General features: G+C 41.6%; 1 protein-coding gene across 1 annotated transcript in view; it reads right to left on the bottom strand.

The window, feature by feature from the left end:
• Positions 1 to 14,240, bottom strand: part of kcnq3 (potassium voltage-gated channel, KQT-like subfamily, member 3) — a 438,332-nt gene that overhangs the window by 103,385 nt on the left and 320,707 nt on the right. The window contains exons 2-5 of the mRNA XM_073043231.1: positions 10,419 to 10,509; positions 7,544 to 7,670; positions 7,092 to 7,109; positions 526 to 548 (exon numbers count right to left, since the gene is read on the bottom strand). Of these exons, the coding sequence (XP_072899332.1) occupies positions 526 to 548; positions 7,092 to 7,109; positions 7,544 to 7,670; positions 10,419 to 10,509 (259 nt within the window). The remainder of the gene's footprint in view (positions 1 to 525; positions 549 to 7,091; positions 7,110 to 7,543; positions 7,671 to 10,418; positions 10,510 to 14,240) is intronic.

Here is a 14,240-nt window from a genome sequence, read left to right as displayed (position 1 = left end):
TTGGTACAGAGTCGGTAAAAATGTCTCAGCCAAATCGATACTGGCCTCTTTCTCAGCTGACTTTCTCGACATGCTGCGAGTGGTCGCGCATGCAGGATAGATCTTGGAAACTAGGGGCGGGTCCTCAACACTTACAGGCTGGCTCGTCAGCTCCATGGCCGACCAAATGTCACCACCAGCTAAATCGTTACCCAGAAGGATGTCTACGTCAGTTCTCGGGAATTCTGATCGCACCCCTATTTCAACTGGTCCAGATACCAGCTCACAATTTATAATGATCCTATGCAAAGGCACCGCTTCTGTCCCTTTTCCTATGCCTCTCAAAGCTACCTCTCCAGTCTCGCAACCAAAATCTAGTACCGTACTGTGAATCAATGACAGCTCAGCTCCAGTGTCTCTCCAGATCTGCACTGGAACTGGTGTGTCTCCCTCTTTCACAGACACGGTTCCTTCTGAAATAAATTTCTCAGGCCCCTCTCGTATTCTGTCTACCTGGGGCTTTCTCGTCGATTTACTGATCACCACAATACATCCTGTAGGGACTGCTGCTTTCCATTTTCCTGTCTCCTTCCTCGGAACAAGGCACTTAGATGCAATATGACCCACCTTTCCACAATTAAAACAGGTCAAGCCAGGACCTCTCCTGCCGTCTTGCCTTTTCTCCTCCTTATTTTTACCACTAGCTCCCGGCTGGATCTCTGCCTCAGCCGGGGGGCTTTCTCTACCGTTCCCACAGTCTTTCTGGTAACTTTTATTCGAGGAAAACTTTGTCTTGTGGGTTAGGGCGTATTCATCTGCGAACCTAGCAAATTCGGATATGGACTTATTCGGCTTCTCATTCAAATACATCCGGATATCGTCCGAAACACAACCTTTAAATTCCTCAATCAGAATTAACTCCCTGAGACGCCAAAAATCCTCTTCCACCATTTCTGTTGCACACCAGCGATCCAAGAGCACACCCTTCTCATAGGTAAACTCTGCATACGTCTGATTCCACCCTTTCTTTAAATTTCTGAACTTTTGTCTATAGGCCTCAGGTACCAATTCATAGGTCCAAAGAATGGCCTCCTTTACTTTCTCATAATTCTCAGACTGCTTCTCCTCCATGGACAACGTCGCATATGCCCGTTGTGCCTTCCCTTTTAACACATTTTGTAACAACGCCACCCACTGATCTTTGGGCCACTTCTGACTCACTGCCACCTTTTCAAATAAAGGTGCAAGAAATAACTATCAACATCCGTCTCCTCAGACAGAGGTACTAACCTAAACTCCCTACTAACATTAAACCGCTCCCCTCGGTCTGGCCCTTGAGCTCTTCGCTCTTGCCTTAACTTCTCCAGGTCCATCTCATGTTGCCTCTGTTTCTCCTTCTCCCCATACTCCCTCTCCTTTTCGGCTCTCTCCTTCTCTTTTTCAGCTGCTTCCAGCTGTCTTAACTTAATTTCATGCTCCCTCTGCTTCTCAGCTCTTTCCTGCTCCCTTTTCACCTCTAACTCCTTTAGCTGGAGCTCATGCTCCCTTTGCTTTTTGGCTCTTTCTTTTTCCTTTTCAGCTCTTTCCTTCTCCTCTTCAGCTGCTTCCAGCTGTGTTTAACTTAATTTCATGTTCCAACCTTAATTTCTCCAACTCTAACCGAGCCGTCCCACTAGCTGGTACCTTTTCAGGGATATTTTCCAATACCTCGGCAGAAAACACATTCTTCACAATATAATACTAAGTTATGGCCCTCCGCACCTCCCGCTTTTTCATTGACAACCTCACCTCTGCGAGGTTTAGTCCTTTCGCAATATTTATCAAGTCCGACTTTGTGGCAGCCTCTAGCGCCTCCAGAGTCGGGTTTTCTATAAATTCGTCTACATCCATCTTTGCTGGTTTCCCGTCTGGTTACCCGCGCAACCAGATCCAAGTTTAAAAGCCCGATTTACTGACCCTCCAATTTGGTATCAAATCCCAAGACGAGGCCCCACGTTGTTACGAACCCCGTAACTGGGTCACTTACCAGCAAAGATAGAGAGGTCCGTTGAAGTCTGATGATACTATTTTTAACAGTATTTATTAGTAAAAAATACACAAAAATATTATCAATGCAAATATACAGATAATATACGTCGTCAATACTAAATCTAAAAGTGCGGGTATAATAATAATCAATAAGAAATAAGCTTTTTCGTTGTCTAGGGGATAATGTATTGTCCGATGGAAATATATAGTTCACTCAGTTCATACAGGCTGCAGCCTTTGGGGACCGCTTTGTTGCAATGGTTGGAGAGAGAGAGAGATTTGGAGAAAAACTTGCCAGCTTTTCCTTTTATGATTTCGATCCGTCAGGAGTCTCGTTGTCGTGGCCTTTCACTTGTGGCCTCTCCTTTAGCTAAACCGTTCTTCCGTCAGGAGCCCGCCACCCTGGCAAGGGAGGATGCACACGAGCCCCCACCAGCTGTCACTATTAAACGCTGTCACGGGATTTCTAGCGTTTCTCCTGGTGCGTCTAAAGGGGTTGTTCCCCAGACCCTCTTTTATCCTTACTCATGGGGTCTCAGATGTCAATCAGTTTGGGATGATGCAATCCCTCAACCAGCCCACTCTGGTTGTCCCCTGAGGGGTTTCAATGAATAGTACAGTACTCAATACACAATTCCGTCTCCAAGAGACAATGGCCGTTATCAGTGGTTCCGTTTCGCTGAGGTCAGGACACATTCCAAACCTTGTGTATTCTGGATGTCTCTCTCTCTTTTCCTGGGTCCCAGACCCAAATTAATAGCGATCTTGCGATTCTCAAAAAGGAGGGGGCGACTTTGTTCCCTTCGGCCCCTCAGAGTTGCGTCACATTCGTAACACTCCCCATATCCCTTCATGCCCTGGCCAATCAAGAATCTATCAACCTCTGCCTTAAATATACATAAAGACTTGGCCTCCACAACTACCTGTGGCAAAGAATTCCATAGATGTATCACCCTCTGACTAAAGGAATTCTTCCTTATCTCCATTCTAAAAAGATGCGCCTCTATTCTGAGGCTGTGTCCTCTGGCCTTAGACACTCCTAACATAGGAAACATCCTCTCCACACCCACTCTATCAAGGCCTTTCACCATTCAATAGGTTTCACTGAGGTTACCCCACATGTTTCTGAATTCTATTGCATACAGACCCAGAGCTATCAAACACCTTTAATATGACAAACCATTCAATCTGGGAACACACACAAAATGCTGGTGGAACACAGCAGGCCAGGCAGCATCTATAGGGAGAAGCGCTGTTGACGTTTTGGGCCAAGACCCTTCGTCAGGACTAATCTGGGAATCATATTTGTGAATCTCCTTTGAACCCTCTCCAGTTTCAGCACATTCTTTCTAAGATAAAGGGCCCAAACCTGTTCAAAATACTCCAAGTGAGGCCTCACCAGTACTTTATAAAGTTTCAACATTATATCCTTGCTTTTCTATTCTAGTCAGCTTGAAATGAATGCTAACATTGCATTTTTCTTTCTCACCACAGAGTCAACTTGCAAATTAATCTGAGAGAATACTGCACAATGACTCCCAAGTCCCTTTGTGTCTCCGTTTTTGTATATTCTCTCCATTTATCGTCAAATAAATCGTCAAACCTTCCATTTCTTCTACCAAAGTGCATGACCATACACTTCCCGAGACTATATTCCACTTGCCATTTCTTTGCCTATTCTCCAAATCCGTCTGTCCTTTAGTAGCCTCTTTACTTCCTCATAACTACCAGCCCCTCCACCTATCTTCATATTATCTGCAAACTTTGCATCTAAACCATCAATTCCATCATCCAAATCATTGACATATAACGTAAAAAGAATCGGTCCCAACACAGACCACTATGGACACTACCTGTCACCGGCAGCCAGTCAGAGAAAGCTCCCTTTAATCCCACTCTTTGCCTCCTGACAATCAGCTGCTGCTTAATCCATTCTGAAATCTTTCCTGTAATACCATGGGCTTGCAGCTTGTTAAGCAGCCTCATGTGTGGCACCTTGTCAAAGGCCTTCTGAAAATCCAAGCATACAAAATCAACCAATTCTCCTTTGTCTATCCTGCTTGTTACTTCCTCAAATAACTAACAGATTTGTCAGGAAATACCTTCTCTTGAGGAAACCATGCTGACTACAGTCTGTTTTATCATGTGCCTCCAAGTACCCTGAGACCTCATCCTTAAGAACTGACTCCAACATCTTACCAACCACTGAGGTCAGACTAACTGGCTTATAATTTCCTCTCCTCTGCTTCTCTCCCTTCTTGAAGAGTGGAGTGACATTTGTAATTTTCCAGTCTTCTGGATCCATTCCAGAATCTAGTGATTCTTGAAAGGTCATTACTAATGCCTCCACGATCTCTTTAGCTACCTCCTTCAGATCTCTGGGGTGTACACCATCTGGTCTAGGTGACTTATCTACCTTCAGACCTTCCAGTTTCCCAAGATCCTTCTCTCTTGTTATGGTAACTTCACATAGTTCATGCCCCCTGACACCTGGAACATCCGCCATACTGCTCGTGTCTTCCACAATGAAGACTGATGGAAGATACTTATTCAGTTCATCCTCTATTTCATTGTCCCCCATTACTACCTCTCTAGCATCGTTTTTCAGTAGCCCAATGTCCACTCTTGCCTTTCTTTTATGCTTTCTGTATCTGAAGAAACTTTTGGTATCCTCTTTAATATTCTTGGCCAGCTTATTTTCATCTTTATTTCATCTTTACCTTAATGACTTTTTAAACTTGTTGTCTGTAGTGATTTAAAAGCTTCCCAATCCTGTAACTTCCCACTAATCTTTGCTCTATTATATGCCCTCTCTTTGGTTTTTATGTTGGCCTTGACTTCCCTTGTTAGCCATACTTGTGCCATCTTGCACTTAGAATACTTCTTTCTCTTTGGGATGTATATATCCTATGCTTTCTGAATTGCTCCAGAAATTCCAGACATTGCTGCTCTGCCCTCATCTCTGCCAGTTCTCAATGCTTCTCTCATGCCTCTGTAATTCTCTTTACTCCACTGTAATACTGATACATCTGACTTTAATTTTCTTTCTCAAATTTCAGGTTTGAAGTTGATCATATTATGATCACTTGCCCCTAAGGGTTCTTTTACCTTAAGCTCTTTAATCAATTCTGGTTCATTGCACAAGACCCAATCCAGAATAGCTGATCCTCTAGTGGACTCAACCACAAGCTGATCTATAAAGTCATCTTGTAGGCACTCTAGAAAAGTCCCCCTTCTGTAATCCAGCAACCAATCTGACTTTCCCAATCTACATGCATATTGAAGTTCCCCTTGACTTGTAACATTGCCCTTTGGGTATGCATCTTCTATCTCCCGTTGTAACTTGTAGGTAACATACTTACTACTGTTTGGGGGTCTGTACACTACTCCAAACAGGGTCTTTTCACCCTTGCAGTTTCTTAGTTCTATCCACAATGATTCAACACCTTCCGAGTCTATGGCACCTCTTTCTAATGATTCATGATGTACTTGCACACATATGTAATTAAAAACCTTGTGAGGGCTTTTGCTCTAGAGATTCTTACCATCCCTTCAAAGGCAAAGTACAAATCTCTCTACAAAGCATCTGGAATTTGTATGAACTGCACATCATGCCAACAAATCATAATAAGTGAATTCTACAATTCAACCAATCATAAAACAAGAAACAGATGCTGGGCACACATACAAAATGCTGGAGGAACTCAGCAGGTCAGGCAGTTATTGATGGAGAGAAATAAACAGTCAATGTTTCAGGCAGAGACCCTTTATCATGAAATGTTGACTGTTTATTCAAAGATCTAAGAACATTTATTATTGAAGTATGTATAGCATATGCAACCTTGAGATTTCCCTCCTTACAGGCAGCCACAAAACAAAGAAATCCAATAGAACCCAGTAAAAAAAGGAAGAATGTGCAGAGAAAAACAAATGATGCAAACAATAAAAGAAAACAAATAACATTCTGCGCTGAAGTTCACGAAAGTAAGTACACAGCCACAAAACCAGTCGCAAGTGATCCAAGAACCTATTAGTTACGGGCCACAACCTCAGTTCAGACAGAGATGATTAAACCTCGTGTTGCAGCAAGCTGAACATTGGCCCATCACTTGCCTCCACACCCAACACCCTGAGTTTTTTAATCTAGTCCAGCGTATAAATTGGCCAAACCTTAGGCCGTTCCTTGTTCTCAGAACCAGGCCTGTGTCCTGATGCCTGGACTCTGCTTCGTCTCAGTTCTGCTGCATCAAATCGCCTCCAAGTCTGCTCCATCAATAGGCAAACATTGGTTCAGTCCACACTCGCGGTCTTGGGTCATGTGCCTCGGTTTGACCAGTTCACACCTGTCCTGCGCCTTTGAGACTTCCACTTACACCACAAAAATGCCAGGTTGTGCCGGCGGTTCAAAAGCTCAGTTCCGAAAAGGAAGTTACAGGCAGCGATCATGTCTGAGAAAAAGTGTGATTAATACAGTAATTTATAGTTTTGTTTATTTTGTTTGTTCCTAGCAAGTCTTTGCTGTGCTTCACCAGCACCATCTTAAACCTGAGTTCCTCTAGTGTTTTGTATGTATCACAACCAAAGTCTGTGAACTGCACAGAACAATGCAATTACCAGTAGCTGTGAAAGTTAAGCAATTGCTGTATGAACTGGCCTGCCCTCACATATGCCTTTCAATAAAAGGCTGAAATGAATGGGATGGCATGAAAATGCTCCACTTACTTGATACATAAGACTGATCCTGCCAATAAGTGTCACTGGATTAGGACTTGTTAGGCATGCCAGTGTAAGTCCATTTAACAATGTAATATTTCTTAATTACTGCCAAACAACCTGTAAGCTCTAGAATCTCTTCCATATTTTAATCATTGTTGGTATGGAAGAAATATATAACTTTTTAAAAATGTCTGCCTCTTTTGTCTTTCTGTCTGTCCTTCTTTCTAAAATCTCATTGAGGTATTCCTCTTTATAGGGTCATAGAAAAGCACAGTATATAAACAGGCCCTTCAGCCCATCTAGTCCCTGCCGAGCTATTTAAACTGCATATTCCCATCAACCGGCAGCCGGATCATAGCTCTCCAAACCTATTATTATCCAAACATCTGTTAAATGTTGAATTTGAAATTTATATGATATGACAATTAATAGAGTATAACATCACCTGTCCTTTCAAATTGTTTGGTGCCACTAGTGGCCTTCAGCAGGATTGGTTCGCTATTATGATATACAGTTCATACTGACTGAATCACTAAGGTTATATACAGCTTATAACATGCACAATCACTGAAGTCTGTTAACAGGCTTACAATAAAGTAATCCCTACAGTTATTTTTATCAGAAAGTCCTGCTCATTATGAATTATATAATACACTATTTAAATATAAGTATTTCCTTTCTTGCAGTACTGCATTTGTTTATTAGGGTTAGCAATCCACATTTACATGGTGACCAAGCTGAACATCCAGATTAATTTTGCATTACACCATCTAAGACAAAGTTTCCTTTGTGTTTAACTATAAGTAAAGCAACTACTGACCTAAAATACATAATGGCTTTCTGATGAATTTCAGGCGGCCTCTCCATCCTCTGTATCGACAGCAGCAGCCAGCTGCCCAAACCCTGAGGCAAAACTCTAAGCCAAATACTACGATGGTAACAGCTTCCTGTTAAAAAAAATGGACACACAGCTTATTACAAAGTATTGTAATTTAATACACGTACCTGAGATAAATCACAAGTAAAACTCCACATAAATGCAGGCTGTTTACATACTTCAAAATACTTGGTCACACCTTGTTTAATTTGATATAAAAATCAAATCTGAACTTTTTACTTGTAGTTAAGTTTTGTGAAGCATAGCTGTTGGAATTAGCATTGTGACATTCTGGGAGTAGAAACTATTTCTTGAATGTCAAGTGAAATCACTTATTGAACATTAATACTGAAGCAAATACTGGACCATTTAAGGTGACAAATAGACAGACAAGGGTCCTGCCAGCATTAGGAGGTACAGATGAGTGATGTGGGTGCTGACCACATCAAGAGTTCCTCAGAATCGTGTCCTAGGCCCAACTCTCTTAGGCTGTTTCATGGTCTCTCGCTTTATTAGAAAGGTGGCAGGATGGACATTCACCAATAGTGACACAATGCTCAGATCAATTCAAAAATCCTTAAACTATGGAACAGTTTTTCCCACCATTCTATATTCTGCCTTAGCCAGAAATGTTTCATACAGCATACACAAGTACTGAGACTATTGTCAACAAGTGGGAATTTGGTTATCACTCCTTGTTGTTCAAAGGCATCACAATCGCTAAATAATCCCCAATGAACATCCTGTGGTCACCATTAAACAGAAATTCAACTAGGCTACAAATGTTGCTCTTATAAAAGTCCTATCCTAGATATTCAACAGGAAATGGCTCACTACTTTAAGCTTTTCCACCATCCATAAACCACGAGAGAATTGGGACTGAATATTTTCCACTCAAATATAAAGCAGCTCAAACAACAAAGAAGGACTTTCACACTGTTCAGAACAGAGCAGCGTGTTTAATTGTCACCTAATCAATCATCTGAAACATTCAACTCCTCTACAAGATGGTGCATCACAGCAGTACTTTGTACCGTCTACAAGACGCACCACACAGCTTCTTTGACAGTACATCCCAAACCGCTGATTTCTACGACAAGGACAATGGAGCAGATGTACAGGAACACCACCATTTCAAGTTCTTCTTCAAACCATAAGACTTATAAAAACATTAGAATTCCTTCATCATTATTTTATCAAATCTCTCCAAAACCTTATCAAGCAATACTGAAAAAGTCCCTTTAACAGTTCCAGAAGATAGCTCACCATGAATTTCTTGAGGACAATTAGAGACAGCAACCACCTTTGATACTCAGATCCCATGAAAGAATAAAAATATTTAAAAATGTAATATGTACAGATCAATGATACTGAGAGCAGACTATGTAGATGATTAGTGTATGGAGACTGACATTTGTGGAGGAACAGATATTATATATGAAGGGAAGCAAATGAATAATGTATTCAGAGAATTTGATAAGTAACGTATGAAGGTGTGCAGCAGAACAGTGACTAAAACAGTGTATGAGAGATTTAGATGTAAAGAAGTTTAGGTAACAGAAGGATGGATGAATAATGAATAACGTACATGGAGCTGAATGATATATGTTATCGCAGAAAAGGTTTCAATAAGTAATGTATCAAGAAGAGAGATAAGGGAAATTAGGGTTCGGATAGATAGCCATAGTGTGAACATTTTGAACATGATCAATGTATAATGTAGATAGAATATGGATGTCTAATGTATGTTGAAGGAAGAAAATAAATATATTTAAGTACATAGATAAGTGTTGTGTGGATGTAGATAAGATTGAGCTATGTGATGCATGTAACATATAGATAATGTATAGGGTGATGTATTTCATTAAATGAAGATGACTGAGAATGATGTGGTTCTGATGAGACAGTGACCAAAGTGTTAGAGAAGGTGTACCAGTTGAGATGTTGTTTGAAGAGTGTTCAATAATCTTGTATATAAAGGTGTAGATTAAAGAGGTACACAATTTAAGGAGTGAGGTATGATGCACCTAATGCGTGAACATAAGAAACAGGAGCAAAAGAAAAGGAATGATTGAGCCTGTTTCATTATTCAGGATCATACCTGACCTGATCTCAGCCTCAGCATTTCCCTGCCCCATCCACAAAACCTTCGACTCTCCTTGAATACAAAACTATCTCACACTTGAATATATCCAATGATTCCATCTCTACACTATGCTAGGAGAGAGAATTTTATATATTCGGCCCTCTGAAAGAAAACATTCCTTCTTAACTCCATGAAGCTAAATTCTGTTCCATTTATTAGATAGATAGATAGATAGATAGATAGATAGATAGATAGATAGATAGATACTTTATTCATCCCCATGGGGAAATTCAACTTTGTTTTCCAATGTCCCATACACTTGTTGTAGCAAAACTAATTACATACAATACTTAACTCAGTAAAAAGTCTGATATGCATCTAAATCACTATCTCAAAAAGCATTAATAATAGCATTTTAAAAAGTTCTTAAGTCCTGGCGGTTGAATTGTAAAGCCTAATGGCATTGGGGAGTATTGACCCAATAAATCATTTATTTAATGATTCCTGTCTGGTCAGACTAAGTCAACCCATATGAGCAATGCTGGGTTTCTTGAAAACCGATCAATGATTGATGCCATCAATTATGTCGTTAATTGGAATAGTAAGTCTATGCAGATTTCTGAATTTAAATATGTAAAAGATAGTAATCACATACAATCAAATTAATCAAAGCAAATTTTAAATCTAGAAGATTAGCCTTATTATGTACAACAAAATTAAATTGTACTTAACCAGTATTAGGAGCCATTCTTGTGAGAGTGTCTCGTATTCTATGAATGTTGACAAAATGGCCAGGATTAAGCACCCGAGGACTAATAAAAATCTGTTAAGTGAAAAACAAAGATTTCTAACTTCCAACATCTGAAATATAACAGAAACACAAAACAAAAATGTAGCATAACATTTCATAACAGTATTAAAGTTCATTTAATAGTAACATGTATGATATAATACATTTCTATACTTAGAAAAATCAGTCTTTTGGTTAATTATATCATCAAAGTAGATACGTGTCAACAAGAGTGAAATGAGTCTCAATTAAGATCTGCAAACTATTTATAAGGAAACTTATTTACTGCATTTATAATGTAAGCACATCACCTTCAATATTCTGCTTGCTCTTTGTAAATCCCCATTCAAATAATGACCAATCAACCTGATACCGTTTTAGACTGTAGGAGAAAACTGGAAGACCCAGAGAAAACCATATTATTCCAGAGGGAGGACATACAGAGGCTCCTTACAGAACAGCACTGGCGTTGAGCTCCAAACTACAGAACATCCTGAGCTGTGATAGTGTTGCCTTGTTGGTATATCCTTTCAGTCAGTCTGAATTTGACTGCCACAGTAAACAATTTTCTTCCTTAAAAATCATGTCTAAGTGGGGGACTTCTCATACTAGTATCAAAAATCCACACTATACCTAAAGTTACTTATCACAAAATCTCAATACTATTTGGGCTGTTGGGTTTGCTCAACAATTCGGCTAAATTGTTATAAACTGTAATAGTACTCCCCCAAAAGATGTGAATGTAATCGCATAATTATAGGTAGCCCAGAGGCCTGGAGTTCTGATTCAAAGATACGAGTTGAAATCTCACTAATGAAAAACTAGAATCAGTAATGGTGACCACAAGACTCTGGCTTTTTGTAAGAATCTGTCTGGTTGGTTAACATCATCCACAGATTAACTATACTGTGCCTGATTTCTATCTGACTCCAAACTTTGCTGGCTTTTAAGTGCAACCTAAAATGACACTAAATTTAGAGACAGTTCATGCCTGGAGTCAGACAAAATGGGCAAGGAACTAAACAAGTACTTGGCATTGGTATGGTATCCACCATAAAAAAGGTGGAGGATTGCAAGATCAGGAAGAAGGACACAGATAGACCAAGGCATGGTGTATTCAAGGAGATGTTGGGTCTAGTCTAGGAGTTCCCAACCTTTCTTATGCCATGGACCAAAACCATTAAGCAAGGGGTCCGTGGATCCCAGGCTTGGAACCCCTGTTCTACCCCATGAAAGCAGACAAGTCCCTAATGCCTTTTGAGATCTATCCCAGGTTATTGTGAGAGGAAAGACAAGAAATTGCTGGGGCCTTAACAGAGTTCTTTTCATCCTCTTTAGACATAGACAAGATCCGAATGAATGGAGAATAGCTAATGTTTCTCTATTTAAGAAGGCAATAGAAACAAAACAGGAGATTTTGTTGCCTGCCTTACAGGAAGGACATGGAGGTGTCAATGAGGGCGCAGAAAAGATTCAGCAGAATGTTGTGTGGTTTCGAGAGTTTTAGTTGTCAGGAGAGGTTGGAATGTTATAGATTAAATGGGGGAAGGGGGTTAAATGATAGAGGTTTATAAAATCATGAGGGTGGACAGAATCATTTATTATCAAAGTATACAACTCTGAAATAGAGATGAAAACAAGAAAGAAAAGAATGACAGCACGATCATCAACACTCAAATCCCTCCTCCCAGAACAAAAATGAAACAGGCACATTGACCCCCAAATCCTCCTTCCCTCACACACAAAAAACAAGAAATATCAGACGATAATTGCAGAATATAAAAAACTATAAGACTGGAAAAAGCTCTACAAGTCCATATCCAAAGTACAGAAAACCAGGGTAACATTCTCCGGGCTCAGTGGCAGGCTTTTCCCTTTCTAGCAGTGAGCAACCCCATCAGCGATCAAACGGCAGTCTCCCCTCTCCAGTAGCAGAGCGATCCCCCAGCGATCAAACGGCAGTCTCCCCTCTCTGTAGCAGAGCGATCCCCCAGCAATCAAACGGCAGTCTCCCCTCTCCAGTAGCAGAGCGATCCCCCAGCGATCAAACGGCAGTCTCCCCTCTCCAGTAGCAGAGCGATCCCCCAGCGATCAAACGGCAGCCTCCCCTCTCCAGTAGCAGAGCGATCCCCCAGCGATCAAACGGCAGTCTCCCCTCTCCAGTAGCAGAGCGACCCCCCAGCGATCAAACGGCAGTCTCCCCCTCTCCAGTAGCAGAGCGACCCCCCAGCGATCAAACGGCAGTCTCCCCTCTCCAGTAGCAGAGCGATCCCCCAGCGATCAAACGGCAGTCTCCCCTCTCCAGTAGCAGAGCGATCCCCCAGCGATCAAACGGCAGTCTCCCCTCTCCAGTAGCAGAGCGAACCCCAGCGATCAAATGGCAGCCTCCCCTCTCCAGTAGCAGAGCAATCCCCCAGCGATCAAACGGCAGTCTCCCCTCTCCAGTAGCAGAGCGATCCCCCAGCGATCAAACGGCAGTCTCCCCTCTCCAGTAGCAGAGCGATCTCCCAGCGATCAAACGGCAGCCTCCCCTCTCCAGTAGCAGAGCGATCCCCCAGCAATCAAACGGCAGTCTCCCCTCTCCAGTACCAGAGTGATCCCACCAGCGATCTAAAGGCAGTCTCCCCTCTCCAGTAGCAGAGCGATCCCCCAGCGATCAAACGGCAGTCTCCCCTCTCCAGTAGCAGAGCGATCCCCCAGCGATCAAACGGCAGTCTCCCCTCTCCAGTAGCAGAGCGATTCCGCAGCGATCAAAGGACAGGCAGTGAACCTTCCACATTTGCCTTAATGTTTCAATCTCCCTTGTCACATTAATCAGTGAATAAATGGAAGTTTTAATTGGCAAAATGGAGGCGAGCATCGTGTCGCACCCTGTGCCCATAGCTTTCTCTCCACGAGCTTCCCACACACTGCCTCTCCCTGTCAGAATCTCTCAGAGACTGCAGAGCGCTGAAACACACAAAATAACTCCAAACTGCAAACCATGGGTTCCAACAGTTCTAGAATCACATTCAAGATGAAAAGCAAATGTAAAAGACATAAAATAAGTGAAATATATGGTTTCATAATATATCCTGAAGATGGCGACTGAGGGAGTATTGTATGCAGGTGCCATCTTGACCGGAAGTATCACTGTCCTTCCTTCTTTGGGATTCCAATCCCAAACAGCAGTAAGTGGAGAGGGCTGAGAAGAGGATGTGGGAGAAAGGAAGTGATATTTTGACCCACAGTAGTATTGTGCTTGCACAGCTCCCATTGTTCATTAAATAAAGTGGAAGTAAAAGTATATTTTTTGAAGTGTTGATTTAAAAAAAGTTTCATTCTCCTTGTTTGCAACATATAGAAAACAAACTCACTCTTTTTGCTTTGCTGGGTCCATGTAATGCTGAAAAGTCTTGACAGAGTAGTGGAAAGCTTGTTTCCCATGGTGGGGGAGTCGAGGACAAGAGGGCACAGCCTCCGGATAGAGGTGCATCCATTTAAAAAAGAGATATGGAGAAATTTCTTTTGCCAGAGGGTGGTGAATTTGTGCAATTTATTACCACAGACAGCTGTGGATGCCAGTTCATTTGGTGCATTTATAGCAGAGATTAATAGGTTCTTGATTGGACACGGCATCAAAGGTTACAAGGAGAAGGCGGGGGAGTGGGGTTGAGGAGGGGAAAAAAAATCAGCCATGATTGAATGGTGGAGCAGTCTTGATGGGCCAAATGGTCTAATTCTGCTCCTATGGTCTTAAGGTGATATAATGTAGCTGTTCGTTT

The sequence above is a fragment of the Hemitrygon akajei genome, chromosome 1 (genome assembly GCF_048418815.1).
Source record: "Hemitrygon akajei chromosome 1, sHemAka1.3, whole genome shotgun sequence".
NCBI classification, from domain to species: domain Eukaryota; kingdom Metazoa; phylum Chordata; class Chondrichthyes; order Myliobatiformes; family Dasyatidae; genus Hemitrygon; species Hemitrygon akajei.
The sequence above is the reverse complement of the archived record's forward strand: the minus strand, read 5'-3'. Positions and strand labels throughout refer to the sequence as shown.